Source organism: Danio rerio, chromosome 13 (assembly GCF_052040795.2).
Source record: "Danio rerio strain M-AB ecotype USA chromosome 13, GRCz13ab, whole genome shotgun sequence".
Taxonomy (NCBI): Eukaryota; Metazoa; Chordata; class Actinopteri; order Cypriniformes; family Danionidae; genus Danio; species Danio rerio.
The window spans coordinates 33,470,406-33,497,707 of record NC_141033.1 but is presented as its reverse complement, the minus strand read 5'-3'; the positions used below and the strand labels follow the sequence as shown (position 1 = coordinate 33,497,707).

General features: G+C 36.7%; 2 protein-coding genes across 5 annotated transcripts in view; one reads left to right on the top strand and one right to left on the bottom strand.

Moving 5' to 3' along the window:
- Nucleotides 1-12,681, top strand: part of wu:fc13h05 — a 49,856-nt gene extending 37,175 nt beyond the window's left edge. For all 3 annotated transcript variants that reach the window (XM_087277330.1, XM_087277329.1, NM_001442490.1), the window contains one exon: nucleotides 1,497-12,681. In XM_087277330.1, coding sequence (XP_087133456.1) covers nucleotides 1,620-12,395 — 10,776 coding nt within the window. In that variant the 5' untranslated portion in view covers nucleotides 1,497-1,619 and the 3' untranslated portion in view covers nucleotides 12,396-12,681. The remainder of the gene's footprint in view (nucleotides 1-1,496) is intronic.
- Nucleotides 12,682-19,410: 6,729 nt separating this feature from the next.
- On the bottom strand, nucleotides 19,411-25,590 carry drgx (dorsal root ganglia homeobox). 2 transcript variants are annotated; one of them, XM_087278051.1, is made up of 7 exons: nucleotides 25,443-25,590; nucleotides 25,227-25,315; nucleotides 24,615-24,715; nucleotides 23,709-23,810; nucleotides 22,033-22,202; nucleotides 21,840-21,952; nucleotides 19,411-20,424 (listed from the first exon to the last, which is right to left on the bottom strand). In XM_087278051.1, the coding sequence occupies exons 2-7, from the start codon at nucleotides 25,282-25,284 to the stop codon at nucleotides 20,105-20,107; spliced, it is 864 nt and encodes a 287-aa protein (XP_087134177.1). In that variant the 5' UTR covers nucleotides 25,285-25,315; nucleotides 25,443-25,590; the 3' UTR covers nucleotides 19,411-20,104.
- Between the last annotated feature and the right edge of the window lie 1,712 nt (nucleotides 25,591-27,302).

Sequence of the window (27,302 nt, the reverse complement as noted above, 5' to 3'; positions counted from 1 at the left end):
GTTCCTTGATTTAAAAAAAAACCCTATATTTTAATCAGGAAATGAAATTTCTAAACAGGTTGAATAATTACCAAATTCAATCTAATTTTATCAGACATTTCCATTGCAATGAAGCCATGATTATTTTAAATTTATTTGTAATTGTGCCATAATAAAATATACTTATTGTGCTATAATAAAACATAAAGCGTATACTAAGTGCAACCTAATCTAAGCCTGTAATTTAGGAACATGTCATTTAAAATGGGAACCGAATTCTAATCTGAAACTTTGTTTAATGCTAATCTGAATATTAAGTGGTATAGACTAATTATAGAGACTTCATATATTTAGAATTGTCCCAATAGCTCTGATAAGTTAGGGAAGGTAGGGACAAGAGTAAATGTTATGTAAATTATAAAAATTTTGTCAAACAAATATCATATTTAATCTTAGTTTATTAAAAAAAATGTCAAAGAGCAATGCATGCCTTGCAAATATCAAATCATCAGGAGAATGTATTGTAACCTGCTTTCGGATTTGTAACCACAATAAATTTAGGGAAGGTGTTTAAAGGTATTCCCCAGCAATCAGCCAACAATTGAAAGTAAATTTGCATTATTTATTTATTTATTTACTATTATTATTTGCATCATTTATTATATATGCATTTGATTTTTTGCTTTAAAATGAACAGTTCTTGCTTTTAACAGTTAACTTCAAAAGAAACAAGCGGAAAAGTTACTACCAAACATAATGCTGGATGGTGATTCTTTAAACTTAATTAAGCATTGCAATTAGTTATTAGTGTGATATAATGTTAACAAATGAGAAAGATGCTAGACTGTAAAGCTAGTATTTTTTCAAAACTGTAATCGAATAGGACAATAAAAATTACTAACAAAAAATGTAACAACACAACAAAATCATAACAAAATGGAAGATAACTAATTTAAACTAATACAAAAATCTAAATTACACTAATTATTATACATTATACATTAATTATTATAATAATAAAAAATATAGATGCATTATAAAACAAAGCAACACAAGTTCCTAAAATGTAAAAATTAATAAAATAACAGTATTTGAATACTAAAACTGGTGTATTCAGGGAAAAAAAACATAATGCTGGAACCTAACAATTTACTATGCTACCAATACCATGTCAAGTCCATGTGCAGTGTGTTCCAAAAAAGACTTATTTTAGTGTTTAAGCAAGTGTTAAAGAATTCTAATATATGATCCTGTGTAAGAATGGGAAGCAGTTTCCTTCTCTAAATATAACTCACGTGATATGAATCTGCAGTATGCAAGGCAAAGGTGTGTGGCTCAACTCACAAATGATCAGATTTAAAGGTCAAAGATCTTTAAAGTGTTTGGATGTCATACTTAATAATAAATTGTGAATTGTTCACTAGACATCTGAATAACTCCCCAGGAGTAGTCTGATTTCCGAGAATTACCATGAACAGAAGGTTTGTGACATCTTTGCTACTTTGCTACTCTTGCAGGAAAGGACGGCATTTTGATCACCTTTTAGAAGGTGAACTACTTAAATGCAAGACACCCCGTGTCAGCCACCTCCAAGACTGACAGGGACAACTGCACCCTGTCCATGAGAGTAAGCACTTGAAATGAGCTTGCTGGAAAAGTGCCACACAGGCCAGCGGGGAAGCATGCAGGGCCACCGTAAATACTCTGATGGCTTCAGTGACACATCCAGCTGCGGCAGCTTTATGGATGACACGGACAGGGAGGTCAGCAACCTCACCGATCGTGCCTTCAGGAGCCTGTGCATTGGAGAAGAGGCCATTTACAATGACTCGGAATTCTCATCATCTCCTACTGAACGACATAAAGCATTTGCTGAGGAAACCCAACAAAAGACAGCATCTGAGGAGACATATTCATACAGCATCCAGAAATATGGGGAGACAGAAGCACAGCCCGAGATGGCCTCAACATTCCAGCATTCCTATGTGGATGTAACCCATCAGGAACAGGCTTTCAGAGAAGGAAGCTTGCCTTACATGAACAATGGCTCCAATGAGGTGACGTGGCAGCAGGGCCGGAGCTCATCCAGAGTGTCCTCTCTAATCAAAGCCTTTAGTGCAGGGGAGTGTTACCGTGACAGTGGGACATGTGACATTATTTTGGCAAGGGATCGGTACAGAGACTTTGGCAGTGAATCATGGGACAAATCAACTCTGCTGAGCATCCAGAGGGAACTCTCTGACTTCTCAGAAAACCATCATAATTTTAAGCTGGGCTCTTTTCAGTCTTACAGAAACAATTTTTATGCATCTGAAATGGCTAGTGCAGTGGGCCAGATGGACACAACTGTCCTGATGAAAACCTCAAAAAGTAAGTTGTCAATGAACTCCACAAACTGTTTTTTTCATAGTGAATTCAGCCCCTTCCAGCTGTGGGAAGAATACAACAAGTTTACCTTCGAAAGTACAAAGATGTCAGGGTTTATGTCAGCTAATGAATTCCCAAGGTGGTATGATTCTCCCATGTACAAAGAGCTGAAAGACAACAACAGAGTTCCTAACTCTCTGTGTGAAAATAGGCGCTTAAGTCAGAGACAAATTCAGGATGTTGTGGCTAGTCAGCGCTCCAGGTCCACGCTTACCCACAAAGCCTCTGCAATTGAGAAAAGATGCGAATCTGAGATAGCATCCAACTACCCACCCTGGAAGAAAAACAACAACTTTGTTAGGAACAAACCAGTCAACCGGCCCTCTACGGTCTCACCTTCTAATGAGAGGACATGTAGACCGGATTCAAACTTATTTAGCAATAGTAAAGCAACACACGAGATAGTGGTTGAAAGCACCCTACCTAGCAGTGTGACGCCATTCAGTATCACTCAGCTTCTCACACCGGTCATTCACCTGAGACAAGAAACAGAGACGTCTGAGATCCTGCAGTTTGCACACACACCCTCTGTTTCTGATTATTCCTCACAGAATGAAGCTGACCCTAAACTTCAGACTGATGTCCAACATCTGCGTGACAGCTACAAATCCAAAGCTTCAAGTCTTCTGTTCAACCTCAAAGACAATCGAAAAAGAGTCAAGAGCACATACAGTCCCACTAGATTTAAAGGCCTAGAAATAACAGACAGAAATAAGCAGACCTCAAAGCTGGAGGGCCGGGAATCCAGATTTTCAGATATACTTGTATCCCAAGAAACTGCTCATGAGAATTTGTCTGGAACGGATGCACGGGCCTCATGCAACTCAATCCGAGAGCCCAGTGCAGCCCTTAACACCCTTAAAGATTATACTGATGGCTTTGGATCATATGATAATTTGACATTAAATTCACCTCAAATTCAGGAAAGAGTCGCTAATTACAAATCAGTCCATGGAAGTTCAGAGGGTTCAGAGGGTCACTCTCCCAGCAGAGATTCGCTGGCTAATGTAGGGCTCTCAACACACAATTTATCAGCACAGCATAAAAGCTATCTGACTTCAGAAGGTCAATTAAAAGACCTCAACTATACTTTTAGTCCTGCAAGGCCAGAAATAGCAAACATGCATCCAAAGGCTTACCCTCCAACACATTCTCTGCCCGCTCAGACATCAGAACGGTACGGCCAGAGTAATAACTTGAGTCAAAATGATGTACAACAAAGAAAGGATTTTGGAAGAAAAACTTGGGACAAGTTTGATTCAGTCAATGAAAGAGATGACCGATTTGAATCAGGGCCATTTAGAGGAGAAATAGCAGCTCTGATTGAGATGGACAAACAGAGGAAGGCCACTGCCAAGCAATATTCTGCCAATGATAATTATTCTGTCCGAAAGGAAACTTATATGCAAAAAGTGAATGAAGACATTAAACTTGGTCGACTTTCAAAGGAGGAAGCGAAAGAGGTCAGAGAAGACTCTATATCACCCAGGAAAACATCTTACAGTGACAGTCAATTGAACACATTTTCAAAGCATACTGAATCATATGGAATGCTAAAAAAACAGAATACAACACATCCTCTAAAAGAGGTCTATGGTGGTTTACAAAGCCTTAATGTAACAAATGATCATGTTAAAGCACCAGAACAGAACGTGTCTTCTAACAGCATGGCAATGCAAAAGACATTTGATCAGAGAGTGTATGCACCTTTACAAGACCATAAAGCCCAAAAGAATGAAGAACTGTACTCTTATCAGCCATATAAGTATGAGCATAACAAACAGTGGCACATGTCAACAAGTGAAGACAGGCACACCAAGGAAAGCATGTGGATGCAAAAAAAATTAGAGACAATGGAACAAACTGATGCCAAGAGTTATAATGTTTCTAATACATTGTCAACTACAACTGAGTTTGTTACCTGCAATGGTGCACCAAAACCCAGATTGCAGGATGGAGAATCAGCCTCATCAACTGACACCTCAGATCAAAATAACTCAACTAAACAAGACAGGTTCAGCATTAATGATATTCTTGCCATCAGAGATAACGAGCAGGCAAGAAGACTAAAGGATAATTCAGTTAGTATGTCTAAATCAGAAAATTCACAAAGTCAAGTGAAATTGGATGCAGCTGAAAAACTAACCACAACAGATCTTGCTAAGGAGCAAGAACAACAAGGCTACAAAGTGCAGGAAGTTATAAGTCCATCGCCTGGCTATATTAGAAAAGAATTCCACAATGCAACAAATATCAGCAATGACAGAAAAGATAGAATAATGAGTAAAGACACTGAGAAGGCTACTACAAGAGCAATGTCTTACAAAGAAAGAGGCCAAAGCAAACAAGAAATACTGACGTCGAAATTGAAAGCACATGCTCAAAAGGAAATATCAGCAATTAAAGAAAAGGGACTTGCCAGACAAGGCATTCTTGCAAGAAATACAACAAAACCAAGTATGACTATCAATAATGAAGGTCAAGAAGGTCATTCAAATAAGAAGGAAATCACAGCAGACAAGCTAAATCACCTGTTTCAAGATATCACTTATTCCAGTGTAACCCAGTACAAAGAACAAAATAAAACGCAAGATCATCATCTCAACAATGAGTCGCCACCATCAACAGAAAAGGAACCTCCAAATGTTGAAGATAATCAGAAATTTTCACTTGAAATGAGGAACGAGAAAGTAAAACGTATACCTTTGACAGTAGACAGGCAAAATGACGCACATCCAGCTGATGATAAAGTTTTAATGAAAGAAACATTTTCTCATGTAGGAGATACAATAGTGTCAGATATGATAAATAATGCCCAGAAAGACTACCAGCAATCCAGAATCTCTGAAGATAGGCAAATGAATGTAACAAGCTCAGAGGATATAAACGCTAACAAGGAATCTGTAAAACAGAGCCACGAGTTAATGTCAGGTCATGTGACAACTGCACACAAGCCTGAGAAATGCACATCCCAAAATTCCCCAGTACTCTATAATGAAAAACATGATCAGAAAGAAAATTTGTATGGGAGTAACCAAAGTAAATATACTGAAAAGGCTTTAATTAAACCTGCTGATACAACCAAAAAAGATTTTACAAGCACAGAGGCTTCAAAATCTACTAGCGGTTTGAATAAAAATGACCTTTTGGGATTGGAGAGAAACAAGCCAAGAGTTGAGGAACTTAATGTACATCATAAAAGTAAGATTGATGCTGCAGTGGAGCAACCTAAAATTGAACCAATCAAAAATAGCTCAGAGATTACAGCTAGTCAACTGACATCCTCATCAAGTGACATGAAGTTTAAAAATGGAATTCCACCTGCTAAACCACTAATGGAATCTGCCAAATCAGAGCTCACCTCAAACCTTCAAACCATTACATTAAGTGCAGATGTAGAGCAGCTTGTAACTAGAACCTATAAACATAATTCTGGGCTCAGTTCAGATTCAGAGGCATCGTCGATGGAAATTACAGCCAAAGTCAAATCTATGCCAACAAACAATCCAGGCTCACAAAGAATCATGGAGCCAGAAACACTCAAATGTGTTAATAATAAAAATGGTCAAGCATTAATGATCAAAAACAATACGACACCGGAAAATGTTTTATTTAACCAACAAAACAATCCATTGCAAGTGAAGGCTAATGACAGTACCACTGCAAACCAAATAAAGGATAATCAGTCAAGCTTAGGAACAAGTAAAGAATCTCTAACACAAATGGCATCAGTTAGAGCGAAAGAAAACTGTTTACAAAAAGATCTTCCTCAAGATGATGAAAATACAAAGTCTCTGCTACGTTTCAATAAGGAAGATAAACAAGCATTAATAATTGGAAACAATAAAACAAAACAACATATTATGGATGACCAACAAAGCAATGCATCTCAAGTAAAGTCTCCAGAAACTACCACTGCAAACCAAATGGTGGACAGTCAGTCAAAGCCAGGATCAGATAAGGAATCACTAAAACACAAGACTTCAGCTAAAGCTAAAGAAAACTGCGAGCAAGAGAAACTCCAAAGAGATGAAGACATGACAAAGTCTTTGCTCTATTTCAATAATGAAGATGTACAAGCATTAGCTATCAAAAACATTAAAACAAAGGAAAATGTTTTGGATAACCAACAAAACAGTGCATCACAAGGAAAGGCTGTAAAAACTACCACTGCAAACCAAAAGATGGACAGTCAGTCAAAACTAGAAACAAGTAAAGAATCCCTAGCACAAATGGCATCAGTTAAAGCAAAAAAAAAATCTATGCAAAAAGAACTCCATCAAGATGATGAAAATGATAAGGTGCTACTATGTTTTAACAATGAAGATGGACAAGCAATAATGATCAAAAACATTAAAACAAAGGAAAATGTTTTGGATAACCAACAAAACAGTGCATCACGGGGAAAGGCTGTAGAAGCTACCACTGCAAACCAAAAGATGGACAGTCAGTCAAATCTTGGAATGAGTAAATACTTACTACCACAAATGGCATCAATTAAAGGAAATGAAAACTGCGAGCAAAAAGTACTCAATCAAGATGATGAAAATACAAAGTCTCTGCTATGTTTTAATAATGAAGATAGACAATCATTAATGATCAAAAATATTAAAACAAAAGAAAAAGTTCTGGATAGCCAACAAAACAGTGCATCACAAGGAAAGGCTATAGAAAGTACCACTGCAAATCAAAAGATGGACAGTCGGCCAAATCTTGGAACTAGTAAATATTCACTAACCCAAATTACATCAGTTAAAGCAAAAGAACACTGTGAGCAGAAAGAACTCCATCAAGATGATAGGAATACGGAGTCTATGCTATGTTTGTACAATGAAGATGGACAAGCAGTGAAAAACATTAAAACAAAGGATGATGTTTTAGTTGATCAACAAAACAGTGCATCAAAAGGAAATGCTGTAGAAACTACCATTGCAAACCAAAAGAAGGGCAGTCTGTCAAAACTAGAAACAAGTAAAGAATCCCTAACACAAATGGCATCAGTTACAGCAAAAGAAAGCTTTGAGCAAAAAGATCTCCATCAAGTTGATGAAAGTACAAAGTCTTTGCTAAGCTTTAATAAGGAAGATGGACAAGCATTATTAATCAAAGATAGTAAAGCAAAGCAAAATATTATGGATAATCAACAAAGCAATGCATCACAAGAAAAGTCTACTCCTGCAAACCAAATGGTGGACAGTCGGTCCAAACCAGGATCAAATAAAGAATCACTAAAACACAAGACTTCAGCTAAAGCTAAGGAAAATGATCATCAAAAAGAACCACATAAAGATAAAGAAAATACAAAGAATTTGGTGTTATTCGACAAAAAGGAACTTTCTAAAAGCCAAAACATGTCCAGAATAATAGATAGTTCAGCAACTGTAAGTAACAGTCAACAGGTAGAGAAAAGGCCAGAAAGTGCAATGTCAAAACAAAAAGAACTTCCTAGACCATTGGAAATATCAAAAGAGAACAACAATCACAAGACAACAAAAGAATCTCAAGAAAAGAACCCAAGCAATTCTGAACCCAAAAAAGCTATAGATAAACTAGAACCAAATGTTTCCTCACAACATAAAGTAAAACTAGATGAGGGTGCAACTCAAAAGGACAATACAAAGCCTGTTTCAACACAGAATGTAGAATCTACAGCCGGTGTATCAAACATCATTCATACACCTAGCAAAGTGGAGTCTGCAGAGGAGCCGATGATTTACAATATTTGTGTGTCAAGCAAAACGGAAGCAGCCTCAGACGATGAGCCCATGATCTACACTATATGTGTGTCAAGTAAGTGTCATATTGATGAGCAACAAAATTCAGTCAAACAAGAAGAGGAGAGTTCTGTTGAAACTGAAATAAGTGTTAAGGATGATAGCTTTCGTATTGAAAATGACAGAGCAGAAAATGAACCTGAGGTTGTTCGCAGAAAGACTGAAGTATCTTCAAACGTTGAAGAAAAAGAAGACAAGATTGGAAAATGTGAACTGACGACAACTATGAATAAGTCAAATGTCATGGGAAGAATCACTACATCATACGAGGACCTCTTAGCTAAATATGGGCTTCCAGCAAGTGATTACCATGGTCATCTCATGTCAAAACGTACTCAAGAAGAGAGAGAGAGAAAAGAAAAGGAGGACACTGAAACTCAATTCTCAAACAAACCAATAAAACATGGTATTACCAAACCTCTGACACCCAAAGAAAAAAGCTCAGGTGACAAACAAACACATTCAGATGACTCAAGACAAGCCTCCAGTCAAAAGACGTCTATTACAAGTCAACCTTTAAAGGAAGCAGAGGGAAAAATCAAGCAATTGCAACACTGTGATATCCCTTCAAACAACGTTGCTGAAAAGCAACAGAGTTCAGGAAATAGTATACCAAGCCTTGGCCATTCTACAAGTGATACCACCCTAATACCAAAAGATATAAATAGACATGTTGAACAAGACAGAGTTACACAAAATATTGAACCATCAAGTCAGAGTAGGGGAAGCAATATTCAATCGAAGGAAAAGAAAGTTGAAGAGCAAGTGAGAAACAGTGAGAAAGTGCAAAGTATGAAAAATACAGGAAATATTACTGATGACGTATCCAGAAAGTCCACAAAGAAAACAGACAATGAATCCCTAATGACTAAACAATCGGTAATGTGTGAATCAACAAGAGCAGCAAAATCTGATGTTTTAAAAGCATCCGTTTCCAACACATCCTTGGCAAAGGACACAGCCAAGACCAAACTCACTGAAAGTAAAATTCCCAAAAAGACAATACCCCAAGCTGAAAAGAAGCTTGAAGAGGTGGAAGGTAAAGAGAAAATGTTTAATCAAACTGATACATTAATGCTACATCCGAATAAAATACACAGAAGGGAAACGTTTAATTCAGAAAATCAGAAAAGTATTCATGAGGATAAACAACAGGATTCTACAATGGCTTTGAAAAAAGAATCTGTCTCACACAAAGATACCCAAACTCTGCAAAAGAATGGAAAGGAGAATTTGGAGGTGAAAAGGTCACAAGAGAAGTTACAAGTTGAACTGAACAAGAGTCATGAAATTACTAACCAGATGAAGATGGTTTCAAAAGATACAACACATGTTAATAATTACAAGGATCAAGTTAGCAGTATTGGTGAGGATGTGTGTACTGTTGTAAAACACAACCAGGCTTCTTTTGAAGCCCCAAAAATTCACTTAGAGGACATAAAAGTGTCTACAGAGGAAGTGTCATCAAACAAAGAATTCATGGTAGGCCACAAAAACCAACATGAAGTGATAAAGAGGAAAACTCTACAAGGAAAGAAAGTAACTGTTGTGGCTGAACATGTGGGTGAAAAAGACTTTGCAGAGCTAAAGAAGTTACCAATAAAGACCCTTGCAGCCCAAAATGAACCCAAAACTGTGGACATTATGAAAGGGCTCTGTGAAACGGCACCCAAACCACTTAAGAGAGATTGTCCAAGTGAATCAGAAAAGCCAGAAATTAATCAACAAGATGCATTAGTTCAGTCTCAACATATAAAAGTCTGTGATAATAAACAACCTGCACTGAATAGTGAGGAAAGGAAGATTGAACAGCCTGTATTAAGTAAAAATGGACAAAAGGATGGTAATTTGAAAGTTCGAAATGAAAACAGAAGCAGTCTCGAAGGAAAGCAAGTAAAACATATTGAAGCTACTGAGACAAAACAAGCTCATCAACCTAATACAAACCAGAATCAGCCTGGGAGAGGTTTGGAGCCTGAAAAAGAAAGAAGTGCAAGCTATGAACTAGAACATGCACAGATATATCAAAAGGACGCCAAGAAAGAAGGTATGTTATCCAAAAATGAGGCTACACAGAGGAACAAAAAGGTGACTAGACCTGAAATATCAGCAATCGCAGACTATGCTCGACTGAAAGTTATTGCTGCAGAAGATGACACAAAAGAGCTTGATATATTTCCAAAAACGGACTTCTACAACAGTTATGATCAGCCGGCTTCAAGAATTTCTAAAGATTCTCATAGAAAGGTGTCAGGAGATATATGGGAAGATTCAAAACGAGAGGCCATTTTAAGAGAAAAAGGTCAAAATCTCAAGCAAACACCATCATTAGCCCAAAAGCACAATCCCAGTACGAATATAGCTGAAGCAACGCCTGTATCACTGGTAGCATCAGGTTCACAAGGTAGAGCTGCTTCAACTCAATCAAGGACTCCAGCAATTCATAGGAAATCAAATACTAAACAAACTTTGGAGCAAACAAAAACAGGAGAAAGTTACAAAACATACCAGTCCAGGAATCCCCAAGGAGACAATATTGCAGCATTGCAAGCTGAGAGTACAATAAACCGATCAAGACAACCGGCTCATGATAAAAGAATGGAGAAGACTAGCTTTTCTCATTCAGGAAGACAAGTGTTGGGTAATGTAAAACAAGCAGACAACCAAATAAATATGGCATCACCACCAGAAGAAGAAATGGAAGAACTACAATATTACACCGTGAATGCTCTTGACATTGAACCAAAGCCAAATTACACACCCGAGCCACCTCATGAAAGTCCCAAAATTTACCAAAACAAATTAGAGGAAGACAAAAAGGAAGATAGCTTGTCTTTGCAAAGTCTAACAGAATATGGTAAAGCTAACATGACAGGACCCCGATCCAACTCTTCTTCTCCAGCCATGGGAAAACCCACCATGTTCAGAGTGAAGGATAATACCATCAGACCGTCTTCTGTGACCAAAACTGTGAAGCCACGCTTTCACAGGTCATTCTCTGATGACTTGAGGATTGGTTCTCCAAAGGAACACTTGAGCGGTTCAGAGAAAGAAGATGAAACTCATCCCAAAGAGTCTGCTAACCTTCCTCTCTTACACGAGCCAGCTATTGTTACCCAGCCACTCCAAAAAGTAAAGGAAACACTCCATAACAACATGTCCATAGCAGATTACTCGACAAATAAATTAAAAAGCTATCAAAGAAGAAGCCAACATTTTGAGGAAGAAGAAACCCGTTCGGTCATCAGCACAATGTCGGAAGATTTAGAAAACTGTACAGCGAGACCTATAGATCTGGCCGACCTAAGTATGGCCTTCATGCCTAAGAATGAATTTTACAGAGATTCCTACCGAAGGCCTGCATCCGCCTGCTATGAACGACCAGATTCAGTCTGCTACGAAAGGCCAGAATCAGCCTGTAGTGATATAAGATCATTGGGGAAACCTCCAGCGGTGCCCCCCAAATCTGAAAAAGCTCTTCGGCGAGCGCAAAGACTTACAACAAGACGTCTCAAAAAGTCTGAGTCTCCGAAGTTAGCACCTGAAAACCAAGAACAACCAGAACCCAAATCAATCAGCAACATCTCCAGCGTTCCCTCTTCACCATCGGATGTACCGTCATCACATCAAGAGGTGCATGCCTCACCCCCTCTTTCACAATATGACACCCAGCCAAATTACTCCCCCCCTGCACACAGTATAGTGGCGCAACCTTTCCCAATGACACAGAGAAAGCTTTTGCAAGACCCAAACTCAGGGCAGTACTTTATGGTGGACGTACCACTACCGGTTAAGACAAAGACTTTTTATGACCCTGAAACTGGTAAATATGTACAGTTGAATGTCCGTCAGAGGTCTCAGGGTGCTTTAACACAGCCAGCACAAGTTGAAATGTTAAATGCTCCTTACATGCTGTATCGTGGCTTTCTGCCAATGGCTGCATCCTCATTATCACCCTTGAGGTCATCATCTGAAATGTCAACACCGGCTGCGCTAACAGTTCATCGGGATATGCTTGAGACGGGTAGCGAAGCGTGGACTCAGAATGTTCATCACAGCAGAGATTCTCAGCAATACCCTGAAACACAGTATGGGTCACACGAGCAAATTCACAACCCGGCTTTGTATGCAGAAAACAATGTTGATGACAATGACAGACACAGAGATATTATAACTATGAGTGAATTAGAGGACTTTGCAATGGAGAGCACATGACAAGAAAAGATAGTTTAAATAGGTAAATGCTGTTTGTACACAAATCTATCCTTTTATGACTGTATATCTAAGCTATTTAAATGTGACTTTTAAATTAAAGGTGTTCAATTTGTATTCAAAGATTGCTATTAAACTGCATTGTGTTTTGTAGCCGAGGGGAAGGGCATGGGCTCTTTATTGTCAGAAAAATCAATTGAAGAATTACGAAGCATTCCAATGAATTATGTTATGTTAAAAATAATTTTGCAGTGTTTTATTTATAATACAATAAAGACTATACACGGGCGTCACGGTGGCTCATTGGTTAGCACGATCGCCTTACAGCAAGAAGGTTGCTGGTTTGAGCCCCAGCTGGGTCAGTTGGCATTTTTTCTGTGGAGTTTGCATGTTCTCCCCGTGTTCGCGTGGATTTCCTTCGGGTGCTCCGGTTTTTCCCCACAGTCTAAAGACATGTGGTATAGGTGAATTAAATAAGCTAAATTGGCCGAAGTGTATGTGTGTGAAAGAGTGTGAATGGGTGTTTCCCATTGGGTTGCGGCTAGAAGGGCATAATATATGCTGGATAAGTTGGCGGTTCATTCTGCTGTGGCGACCCCTTATTAATAAAGGGACTAAATCGAATATAAAATGAATGAATGAATAAAGACTATACCCACGCAGCACACAATACCTTCAAGAGGAGTGACTTTAGTATTTTATGCTAAATGCTACATCCTACAACCTAGTCAGAACCTTTATTGGTCTGTCAAAACAAAATTTTGACATATTTTCCAAATGGCTCACATTACACATGAAAACTGAAAGTTCATTCATTCATTTATTTTCTTTTTGTCTTAGTCCCTTTATTAATCAGAGGTTGCCAAAGCTAAAAGTTTGTCAGTTTAAAAATTTTTTTAAGGCTGTTTGCCATATTAAGGCAACTTTTCCGTTGATATTCTTTTGCACATAACATATTAAAAAGAGGGTTCTGTCTTTACATTGCAATCGTCATTAATGTTTGACTATGAAATTGTTGCTTTATAAACAACTCCTTGCAATATACTACTTTCTAAAGTCTTTCAGAACCTCATTATATCATTAAAAAAAAGATGTGAAATTAAAATATATTGCCTTTCTCACACAAAACTTAAATGTATTTTAAAACATTAAAAAAGGTCGTATTTTCTGATGTAACAAACTTTGGAATGGCCCTTTGCAGTTTGCTCACTTGACACAGTTGCTGTGTATATACAAATATTTTAGTGGGTTTGAGCGATTTCAGTATCTGCACAATAGACCACTCTAGTGGACAGAGGGTGCGTTGCACTTTATGTATTTCAAAGTAAATCAATAATGTATTGAGCACATCTCGAAAAATGAGACTACATTTTTTGTGTATCAGACCTATAGCCAGCCTGCTTAAAGGGGTGGTTCTTTTTTTCTTAAAAAGTGGAGCTAAGTTATTCTCCTCGATTTCTATTAAACTATGAGGTTCAAATACTGTATTTTGGTGACATTTTAAGCACTAATGCTGGATTAGCTTGTCGGATGGATGGTAAACATGACCACTTTTTGATGCAACAAAAAAATTCCTACAATTTTGTCAAAGTGATTACCACACTATTTTACCGGAGGGTTTATTAAAAAATGTGCATTTAAACTAAGTATAGTTTTATAAATAATGTTATAAGATTAGAAGTTAAAATACAAATGAAAAAAGAGATATGAAAAAAAGACTTGCTTTTAAAAGTACAAATTTATTATCATCATGGGTGACGCTGCAGGGCAGTAGGTAGTGCTGTCGTCTCACAGCAAGAAGGTCACTGGTTCGAGCCTTGGCTGGGTCAGTTGGCATTTCTTTGTGGTGTTAGCATGTTCTCCCCGCAATCCTAGGGGTTTCCTTCTGGTGCTCCGGTTTCCCCTACAAATCCAAAGATCTGATACAGGTGAATTGGGTAGGCTAAATTGTCCGCAGTGTATGAGTGTGAATGGATGTTTCCCAGTGATGGGTTGCGGCTGGAAGGGCATCGCTGCGTAAAAATGTGCTGGATAAGTTGGCGGTTCATTCAGATTAATAAAGGGACTAAGCCGAAAAGAAAATTAATTAATGAATTATCATCCATCTTTAAAAAAAAATTAGGAATCTGTTCAAACATATTAAAAACTGTGGCCTATAGGTAAATCACAAACCCACAAAATCACAAAATTTCAGAATTTGTAAATTTGAATATTTAAAAAAAATAATTTGAAATAAACCAAAATAATTAATTGGAAATATGTGTTAAAGCCTTCTTCTATTGGTTAAATGTACAATTTATGATGATGTCATACTGTCAAAAATGGGATAAATGAGCTCATGTAGGGGCCAAATTCTGAACATTGTCAGTGGGGGGTGGGTCTTCGAACCACTCGAACCCCCCCTAGCTACAGGCTTGTATATACAAAAAACTCACTGCAGATATGACTTATTTATTCATTTTCTTTTCAGTTTAGTCCATTTATTAATCTGGGGTCGCCACAGCGGAATGTACCACCAACTTATCCAACATGTTTTATGCAGTGGATGCCCTTCCAGCTGCAACCCAACACTGGGAAACACCCACACACTTTTGCATTCACACACATACGGCCAATTTAGCTTATTCAATTCACCTGTACTGCATGTCTTTGAACTGTGAGGGAATCTGGAGCACCCGGAGGATAACCCACACGAACGTGGGGAGAACATGCAAACTCCACAAAGAAATGCCAACTGACCCAGCTGGGGCTTGAACCAGCGACCTTCTTGCAAGGCGATCGTGCTATCCACCGTGACGCCAGATTTGACTTATAATTATTTTAAAACTACTGTTTTCTTTTATGTTATGTGGAACTGTGCTTAATAAATATCCAACACAATATAAGAAAGACAATCAGATCCATTAAGAATACTTGTCTTTCTCAGTCTAAATAAATGCATTGAGTTATTAATCTGTTTTTGACATAAGCACATGCAGCTATGATAACTGCACAGATGTTGACCGTATCTTGACCTATGCAGGAGGGGCATATCTCAAACAGCTGAAGCGCCAGAGTTTGGATGTGACTTCACTGACAATGTATCATTAATGCAACAAAAGAACTCATTAACTTCATTCAAACACAATTTGAAACAAATGATTTGTGTTATTATTTCGTTTAGTTTAGGGGGGTTTTAGGCTTGCTTGGCCTCACTCCAGTTAATTTGATGTAACAATGCTTCTCATAATAGAATGAATTACTACACTGAATAATCAATAATCCACGTGCACTGAATGTTACAAACAATCTTCTAAATATACTACTACAATAACTCTAAATGACTTAAAACTATTACAGGCCATTTGTTTTTCTGTGTGCTTGCTGTGCGAGAATTCATTTTGGAAAAGAAAAAAAAAGATTAACAACAGCAACAGTGTCTAAATTGATTTTTCCCCTGACTCGGGTTTTCTCAAAGCGGAGGCATCTTTATCAGCCGATGCAATGTGCAATCACAATGGTATTTTTATAATGGTAGTTTTTTATTTTAGTGGGCAACATCTCACATGTGGTAGCAAATATGTTTTAGGTTAAAAAAATTGTAATCATTATGACCAACATCTCGCCTGTTTTTCAACAATATTTTGATAAAATCATTACAAAAACTTAACGATTATGGTGGAGAGTAAAGCTAATTCATCTAATTCCCTTGGACTACTTTGCTAATAAAATGAATATTTTCATAAAATCATTATAACTTAAGCTAAACCTTCTGGGTTTCTATTTATGATGGACGTCAAATACAATTTTATTTTGAAAAATTCCCCTTGGCCTAATTAACCATAGAAAAAATAATAATATTTCTTAAATAAATTGATTTAACGCAACATAATTTGCACCTCAGTTCACAGGACTTCTCTCACAAAAGATAACATTTTTTCAGTCAAGAAGAACTTCTCACTTACAACACCTAATCTCACGTAATCAGACATTCTCCTTTTTTTGTTTTTTGAGGATTTAGTGCAGGTCTTATTAAATGAAGGATTAGGACTAAATGTAAAATGGGAAAAAAATTTAATGGAAAAAAATTTAAGAACTGTAGAAATGAATACTGGTCTGCCACGGCCTCATGTCAGTCTGTGATAAAAGAAACTGGACAGTGATTGGTCTAGAGGGCGCTTTTATTTAAGAACTGTAGAAAGTAATACACTGAAAAAAATGGTTCATTGCAATTTTTTGCAAACTTTTTATATTAGCTGAATTTAAACAAACAAATTAAGTTGAACATTACAAATTTTATTGGGTTGTTTAAATTCAGCCCATATAAATAGTTTACAACCAGTTATTATAAAAACAATTAGTAAATCCAATGAATATTTTTTTCAGTGTACTTGGCCAAAAAGCAATGTAAATAATATCAAAATTAATCTCTGAGTTCACCAAAAAATAAAAGTTTAAAATTCACCTGGTTTAAAAATTGGGTTTCAAATTTCAGTCATTAAAAAATCTCACTAACACATAATCTCAAATAGTTAAACATTGGTTATGCTCATCTGATGTTCAGCCACCTGTGATGTGTACAAATAACTACTGGCTATTAATGAGAAAGTGTTTTAGTAATTATTCTCTAAATTTTCAAACATTTGGATTTAGTACAGGTTTTACTAAATCTAAAGGAAAAAGAATAAAAATTTAAATTTAAATTTAAGAACTGTAGAAATGAATGCTTTACCTAAATGCAGAATGGTGGAAACAAGGGTCTGCCACTCAGCCTCCTGTCAGTCTGTGTGGTGAAAGAAAACTGGACAGTGATTGGTCTAGAGGGCGCTGTGATATATTTAACAGTATTGCAGGTTGGACCCTATTTGAAACCTGTTGCTCTTGCTTATGTGTTGTTTGAGGACAAACCTTTTTTTTACCTGAGGACAAATAAATAAAGCAAGAATAAAGAAAGAAAGGTCCCACTTTATATTAAGTGGCCTTAACTAAAATATTTACACAGGAATTAATTGATTGTTACAATGTACTTATTGTGTAAATACATGTATTTAATGTGTACTTATGCTTGATTAAATAAAAGTATGTAATTACATCTGTAATTAACTTTTGTAATTACATTTGTAAATACACTGTTGACTATTCCCAACACCTTAACCCACCTTTAAACCTACCCATACCACCAAACCTGTCCATAACCCAACCTCTATCCCAACTCAAAAACACCACAAGTGTTCTCAAATACATCATAAACACAGTAAGTACATTGTATTTATTTTTTTGATGCAAGTACATAGTAGTTAAGGACACTTAATATAAAGTGGGACCGAAAGAAAAAAGTTAATAAAAAAAAAGGTCATAGCATATGATTTTACACCATGGTTGTTGCATGTTCTTAGCTCATTCTGCTAAATTATTTTAACGTTTTTAATTCTCTCTCTTTTTTATATGCCAAATGATGTTTAACAGAGCAAGAATATTTTTCCACAGAGTTTCTTTTTATTTTTTTCTTCTGAACAAAGTCTTATTTCTTGAAGTTTGACTGGAATTTAAAAAAGGATAAAAAAAAATGATCAAATTTAGGTCATTTAAAGTCCCCTTAAGAAATTATTTAAATATTTTCTTCGATTGGCTACAGAACAAACCACTATTGCTCAACGGTTTGCCCAATTTACCTAACTTGCATATAGTTAACCTCCTTTAGCACTTTCAACTGAATAAAGCATCTTGCAAATCTTCTTAAAAAATTATATACTGTCATCATGCACAGACTAAAGTAATTAGTTATAAAAAATGAGTTATTAAAACAATTATATTTTAAATTAAGCAGCACTTGGGAAATATTTAAAAAAAGAAATCCAATTACACAGGAGGGCTAATAATTTTGTCTTCAACTGTATACAGCAGGATTCTCATTTATTATTGAAGTTATTGTGTTTATTTAATATTGTTTCAAATCTAAAAAATTATCTTTAATTCAATGTTAAATTAAATGTATTGACTAAAGTGATAAAATATCATACAGTTAATTAATAATTACAATTTTTCAATATGGCAGCCTGTATTATGCTTAATTTTCTCAAATGTTATTAGTGCATTTTCTGTTATCGATACCAGTGAATGATTTTTCGGTTGCACTTTACATGTATTCTACAGAGCATATACTTACCTAAGAAAGTACTGGGTGATGATTAGGTTTAGGGATAGTAGTTATAACCCAGTTTATGCAATTACTGTGACAATGTAAACACAAAACTGGGCATTGAAAAAATAAAGTGCTGCAGAGTTTTCTTTTTTTCTTTGAGAGTGTGCTCCAAATATAACAGTATTTTCTACACACATTTCAAGCAATACTGTGCTGCCTTAAAACACAAATGCCAAGCAGCATGGCTTCATCAGGCAAGACTTTTGACATTATCCGGCTCTGCTTTGTCACCGGGGTGTCACATCATGAATAATTAAATCACTACTTTGTGATAATACATAATTCAGCATCAATTATTAATGCTAATGTGTGTGCAGTTTACTCAATTGTGTTATTGACTATCAAAAGTAATTTCCTGAAAATCCTCAAGGACAAGAATTTAATCAGCCCAGCTTTCTTTGCAAAGGTAGCACTGTTGAGTGTTCTTAATCTAAGTTGCTTTTGCAATATTGCAATGTGTTTCTATGAAAGCAGCTACTCGCGTTTGTTTTTAATAATCTGTTTGATGGTTCATAAATGATCGCTCGGTATTGTATAATTGCATTTATGCTTTTGTTCTAAAGAGTTTTTGTGGTTTGTTGCAATATAAAGAAATTCTAAAGGCAGCATGACTAAACCTAATGGCATCAGAGCTTTGTCGTAATGTCATAATTATCATTGTCATCAAGGGATGCATGTAATAATGTCATATGATACAAGAGATTCATAATGTACTTTAAGGTAAATAAATAATAAGAGCAGCCATTGCTTCCATTTTTTGCAGGCCTACCGCATGTGAACTTATTAATAATTGATCATAGCCAGATGGTGTGAGCAATAGGCAACAGGAGATGTACATGATTGCCTACATGTTTAATTGTTTTATAGAACATGTCAAAACAGAACCAGTGTGTGGACTCTTGCGACCGATGGCGGACAGACGTAATGACAGTTGTCATCCCATCAGCATGAATAAATAGGAGATAACCCGCATCATATCATAAAACATGACAAACCACTTAATATACAGTTCTGTCCTTGATATTATCTTACATATAGTATTTCACATTAGTACATTTATATTTCGGCATGGCATATATCTTGACAAAATGCAGAATGTCTATCATCACCTGACTTCACAGTACACAAGTCAAACATCAAAGTGGATTGTGAAAAATTAAGTAAGTTCACATTGGCAACCAGGGAGATTTCTTTTTTCTTTTTTTTTAACCATAATTATTAATCTGTCCACCAGGAAAATGGTATTACAGCATCGGTGCGCCCATGTGCACCCAAATCAAAGCAAAGAATCATGAGTAAAAGTGAACGAGGAGAGGAAAAATTACTAACAAAGTAATAGTCTGACACATACATACGCACAAAAAACACAAGAAGGGGTTGCACTTTACACCCTTCATGTCCTGGGTGAGTCAGTTCACTCAAAAATAAAAAAGAAATAAAATAAAAAGGTAGCAGGCATTCAATGCTTGATTATAAATCCTTCATCCAAAGAGTGTCCTGAAAAAATCAAAAGGAATCGACCTAGAATCCCTCATTTCTTATCCGGACCCTCCTTTTGGCAGTGCAGATGCTTGTCTGGAGTTCTCCGTAGTGATGTGATCTTTGAGGTACTGGAGTTTGGACTGGAGTCTCCTCCGGTGTTTTGGCTGAGAGGAAGCGCTGGGCCCGCTGCAGGCCCGGTTGTAGACCCTGTGCCCAGCAGGTTGGCAGACTGGAGCACGGCCTCTGAATGCTCTCTGGCCTTCATCCGCAGGGCTGCCACGCTGGCGGTGCGGTTACTCTGACACCCGTATGGTGGCAGGAAGGACAGGCCCATTGGGTCGGGCACACAGCAGGAACACAGCGGACTTCCTAATGAGGCAGACCACAGTAATGGGTCATAATGGGATAGCATGTAGAAAATGGCCTTTATCCATTATAAAAAATGTCTTCGTCCATGTGTGTATCTATCTATCTATCTATCTATCTATCTATCTATCTATCTATCTATCTATCTATCTATCTATCTATCTATCTATCTGTCTGTCTGTCTGTCTGTCTGTCTGTCTGTCTGTCTGTCTGTCTGTCTGTCTGTCTGTCTGTCTGTGCTTGTTGACATGATTATAATAAGATCTTATTTATTAATCAAAATTAATTGCATAAATCAACTAACAACGAGTAATATATTTTACAGCATTTATTTACTTTTGTCTGTGTTGATTAATGAAAAGGTATGTGTTTATATTAGATCACATTCTTTTAGCTAGGCTTACACAATATTTGATCTTAAAGTATATTAGTAGATGCAGAGTTTTACAAACTATTACTAATAAATCCTGTTGAAGTAATGCCCATTGTCATCTACAGTCTAAAAATCTGTCAATGACTAACATTTACAAAAAGATCACATTTATTAATATAATATGAATGTGTAATGTTAATAAATTAATAACTAGGATCATATAATAATATATGATTTAATAATGCATTAATGAACTAACAATAATAAAACATTGTACAGCATTTATTTGGCTTGTTAGTTTTAAAACTCATGTTCATGCATTAAGTACCCAGATACACTGTTGATTTTTGTATGAGATTAACATGAACTAATATATAATGCTTATTATCTATCTATCTATCTATCTATCTATCTATCTATCTATCTATCTATCTATCTATCTATCTATCTATCTATCTATCTATCTATCTATCTATCTATCTATCTATCTATCTATCTATCTATCTATCTATCTATCTATCTGTCTGTCTTTTGATGCGATTATAGTAGGATCACATTTATTAATCTAAATGAATTGCATGAATCAACTAACAAAGAATAATATAATTTACAGCTTTTATGTACTTTTGTCAGTTTTGATTCATTAAAAGGTATGTGATATTGTCCATTGTCATCTTTTAGTTATTAGTTCACTGTCTAAAAATCTATCAATCATTAACATTTACAAAAAGATCAAATTTAATAATATATGAACAAGTGTAATGTTAATAAATAAGGTAATGTAATGTCTATCTGTCTGTCTGTCTGTCCGTCTGTCTGTCTGTCTGTCTGTCTGTCTGTCTGTCTGTCTGTCTGTCTGTCTGTCTGTCTGTCTGTCTGTCTGTCTGTCTGTCTGTCTGTCTGTCTATCTATCTTAAAATATTTTAAATATTAATCCAGTGTTGCATTTTAGTCGTATGTAACAAAACATAAAATGCAAAATATCAAATATATCTGAAACATCCATAAATGTTTTTATGATGGCATTCAGTATGGCGGGTCTTACCTTTTAAAGTTGCCACTTGTGATAAAGCTTGCGCGTAAGTGGCTGTGTTCAGCAGAGTCCCAGGCAGACAGGATGGGAAAAAAGGTCCTCCCGAACCCACCACTCTGTTAATGCTGTACATGATGGAAAGAACCTGGCATTAGACCTCTTTAGAATGACAAACAGGAATTGCATGATTAGTAGATGTACACACTTCTGCTGGAGCTCCATTGGTTCTTTCTTGCTTCTGCTGTGGTCAACAGGAGACTGGTTGAGGTTTCGTGCAGGAGGATTGCCTTCATTCATTTGTTCTTTGCCTCCGTCCTGCTCCGAAGTTCCTCTTTCTGTTTTCCTCCACTTTGCTCTTCGGTTTTGAAACCAAACCTAAAGACAAAGGACAAAAACTAATGAATAACAAAGATTTGTTCTATGAATTTCATTAAAACTTAAATGTTGATTTAAATATATTTCTTCTGTGAAAAAAAAACATTATGGATTATTTTTTTTATTTTCCAATGAAGAAAAAGAAAACATACAATAACCTAAAGTTGTTTAATTTCAGGTTCTTCTTATTTTTTTAAATGTGCTGCCCATGTAGTCTAAAAGCCAGTGACTTATTTCAAACTTGACGAACACAACTGCTGAGCATATGCAGCGAAGTTCTTGTATGTTAATTGAATGAAGGTCATTGCCTATAACAACATTTAATTGAGCAATTTTTCATTATCATTTTTTAATGACTTCCTACTGACAGTCTCCCTGCTTCTGAGAGAGAACCATGATGAAGTCGTTTATTTCTCTATTTAGTGATTGTTTGACAACATCAGATTCGATTAAGTCTGTGCTCTCTAACACATTAATCATATTTGAATGGGAAAGGTTGCATAATGCGGCCATATCTCCACCGCCTGGCCAGCATTGTGTAAAGGTACAATGATGCGAGCAAACAAAACGCCACACACATACACGCCTATAGCTGCTGCTCTCTCCTCCACATAATATGACACAACAGTTTACTGGCAGGACAACAATATTCACAATGTAATTGTGGCAACATTATCTCACCCTTGCACCTTCCAGCTAGAAGTCATGATCCCCCAGCACTGAATGCTCCGTAATTGCACCATTAATCTCAATTTGCAGTTTGTTCTTAATGCAGCACAAGCCAATTGACACTTTAAAAACGGCGAGGCGCCCACTATACTACAACAACAAAAAAAGAAAATTTATTTCCTAATAATAACGTAAGTTTAATATCCCTGCATGCTGCGACCGATTCATGTTCAGATTTAATAATAGGAATCGGGTAATCCGATTAGAGAGAAATAATTTGTTTACAATCCCTAATTTACAGCCGCGAATTCCATTATCGCGTCGCAGTCATTGGTTTTAAGCGATAGTAAGATGACCCTGGGGAACAAAAGGGAAACTATTATATTTCCGACAATTAGATCTGAGCTCAGAAGGCAACCCAAAAGCAAATCTGGAATGCAGGAAATTGCATCCAGACACATTGAATGCAATTACACGTGGCCGACTTGATGTTATTTGCAAGGCCGCAGAATATGAAATCGGAGGTTTCAGGTGCAGCCTTCTCGGGACGTTTGTCTCGCATCCTTGCTCCATTTGCTGAAACGCGGAAATGGCAGTGCATCTAAGCAATTTTTATACCTTAGAGACGAGGGCAAATTAGTGGAGAACATTACCACTAGTTAATTATGAATGACCGATTAATCAACCTAATCTAATATTCCACATTATGTTGATGTTATTAAAGCGCATCACGGAAATGACAGAGTGGCTTCATTTATTTTCTTTGGCCAAACGTGCAGTGAGCGCCTTTATACGTGATGTCTCTGTGCATCTGGACTGTTGTGGGAAGACTCTCACCTGGACGCGAGCCTCTGTCAGGTTGATTTTCATAGCCAACTCTTCCCTCGTGAACACGTCTGGATAGTGCGTCTGTGCAAAAACCGCCTCCAAAGCCTCCAACTGTGGAAAGATTGAATTGTGTTCGTTGCGTCAATTTAAAATTCAGAAACAATTGTTCGTTCCCCGAGTATGAATGGTAAGTTAAAACTTACCAAAACTGACTTACATTTTAGTACAAGTAAGATGATGACAAAGTGGTAGAAATTCATCATACTGCTTGACCGCAATTATTTAAAATAATTATAGGAATTCTATATAGATAGGCTACATAAAGAAATGAAAACATTTGACAGTGTCTAGGCCTGCATGCACTTCGGCCTTTTCTTTATAGGCTATCTTACGTTTCCATCTGTGTCAATTAAAGCTTTAATAAATAAAGGTGTAGCTAAAAGATAAAGGAATTTTCGCAGTGATGCAATAAAAGATTCCTCAAAGGGAACAGTTTAGAACAATTTACCATAACCCTTTAAGGTGCATTTCTTAAGAATATTTTTTATGGCCTACATCTTTTATTGAATACTTTTATAAATAGTAATATGCAATTAAAACAATGATAACCAACTTAAGGGTTAATATGAAGAAAAGAGCCTATATAGTTTTTTAAATACAAGAAACTTTTTTGCTACATAGAAACACTTTGGAAATGTTACATGAATGTTAAAATGTAAATGAGTTTAACAAAATGGTTTTCCCTTTTGCTTTACAAAAAAATAAAACTTTACTTCCTAAAGGTGTCTGTTTACGTACATTTAAAAATGCGAAGCAATGTCAAAACGGTCGTTTATAAAACAGTCATTATAATGCAAGCTATAACAGTTTGATTTTGTATCAATCTGTCATTTTTGCTCCTCGCTGTTTTGGTACCTGTTGTAAGGTGAAAGTCGTCCTGTTTCTTCGTTGTTTTCTGCGCAGAAAACCGTCATCAAAGTCTCCAGAGGCGTGATTCCCGAACCCATTTGTGTTCACTGTTTTAAACAGGAACGCAACACTTTTAAAATAGAACATTTCAACAGGACAATAATATGCGTTATGCGTAATATGCGTTTTCCATTATTTCCGTTCGTTGCCTCTCGCTTAATAATACTGGACTAATTCACAGAGAGCAGTTGATTCATTGTGGAAACCACAGAGTCACTTTACACAATGGGAAACCGTGACCAACAAAATGCCAGCTGAAAGGCATGACATCTAACATCTGTTCTCAGACAGACTGCAACAAAAAGTCTCAGCTGGGCGGCTGTCAAGCGCGCGATCACATAACCATGTGGCAAAACATTAAAGTCCACAAAACAAAACATAAGCACAGGCTAATTATTAAGTAGCCTAACTTTAATAATGCACATCATCAACATAGAATCAACATCACAGCAGGCGAAAAAAGACATACGCAATAACCGAAAGCGCTTCATTTTTATCAGATTTAAAATAGGCCTAGCCTATATAGAAAAAAATGTTAACATTTTGATTCTTACTTACATGTGTTGGTCCTGCAGCACTCTCCTTCTAACTGTGGAGGACAGTGAAAGTAAAACATGGTGCTTTGCGAGTGGAGAGAATAATTCACTCTGCAAAGAAAAACAGCCAAACGTCAGCTGTAAAGCTCTCCAACTCTCACTTGCGTCTTACAAACAACTTAAAACTATGCTAATACATTTCTGCTAGCACATAAAGTAAAAAAACCCGCATCCGTACCAGTGGACGGTCCGTGTGCAGTAGGGTTTCCTCGCGTCTCCTGCTCAACCTCAGCTGAGCAGTTTCACTCCCACCGTCAATCACTGAGCGCTCCGGTTTATCCGCTCTCGCGCGCGCAAGGAGGGAGTGACCAGATGTCTTTGTGACTGTTTACAGCATGACAACACTCGCCTTTATAATCTCCCACGTAATTGCAATTAATCAGATTTGGGTTTTCAAGTCGTTTGGATAGGTTCTCCGGATCGCGCACGTGGTGGTAAACGTCAAAACCCTCCGAGGCGTTCGAGCTACTCCAAAAGTGTAACTTTATCTCGATGCATGCATGCTATTCCCAAAACACAAACACGCGGGCACAAGCGCGATGCACTTTTACACAGTTGCTTTTTATATTAAAAATCTAGATGACTGTTTTTGAATTTAAAATTGGCTGTCAGACCAGTAATTGCTCATTATATGGGTTAGGGGTCCACTTTATACGAGAATCCACTGGCTGCGCGCTCGCAGGTCCAAATTTTGATTTTGTTCACAGCAAGGGGTCCGAGGATTTATTTCCCACTCTCGCGTAAATGATATGCAGCGGGACCCTTTCAATTACTTTTAAAACGCACGCGGGACGCCGCGCGCAGACACCGCCGCTCCTCTGCTGCTGGAAATGAGGCTCCGAGTAGCAGCTGAAATTTTGAAGTGCGGGACGGTATTGGATGAAATCACATAAACTGCAAAAAAGCAAGTGTAATGGTGCATAATTGGTTCTCTAATAGCATTACACAAGGATAATAGCCTGTTATGGCCCCCTGCACTATTAAGTGCTTCCCTGGCGTAGAACGTTTATGATATTAAGAGGGGAATATAATGATATTTTAGTTATTAAATGCGTGTAATTAATTTATGCACCGCTGAAAATAAAGTTGGTATTATGATCTCGTCAAAATGCATCGGAAACTGGGGGACGAGCTCTGTGTAACTTCCTGACATTTGTATTATTGTTCTGAACGGAGATATATTTAGACAGATCCAAGCTTTAGATTGGCTGATTTCTGCGGGGAGAGACGAGAGGGAGTGTTGCAGTAGTATATGTGCTTGCTCAAATGAATGTCATAAAGCGCTCGAGTCCTAAAAGCGCACGTGCGACGGAATAATTGCTGTTTTTCTCAGAAACTTTCAGTACCACGGCCAGCGACCGGAAAATGCTCGTGCACGAATACGTCCAACGTAAAAAAAAATCTTTTGTATTAATACGCTACAAATGAATAATTAAAAATATATTTATTTTTTGATCCTTTTTATTTACAACAAACAAACAAAACGTTTAAAGTGAGGTTGGAAATCGAGTGCTTGCACAGGGTTTCTACAAGTTTCATCGTCTTTTTAAGTCCCTTTTTTAAGACCATCAAGATTGAAATTTAAGACTTAAAGGGCTAAACGTTCTGGATTGTTTTAAATGGCCTAGCATAATTTTTTTATTCACTTTCTCTGTTTAAAAAAACAAACAAAAACAAATTCTAGTTATTTCTAAGCCACATATTTTAAATAAAATTTCAATAACATTTAATTCTGGAAGGGCATCCACTGCGTAAAAACTTGCTGAATAAGTTGGCGGTTCATTCCGCTGTGGTGACCCCGGATTAATAAAGGGACTAAGCCGACAAGAAAATGAATAAATGAATTTCAAAACAATCAGACCCTAGTTTTATACATACTAATAAAAAAACTCTTAAAAAAAACTTCAATAAACTAAATGTGTGCACAACAAACTGGCATAATATTAATTATTAATAGAGTTTTATGAAAGTGTTTTTGAGATATATTGTCGATGTTTGAATGTGTGTTGTATTGATTACATAAACAAAGGAAAATTAA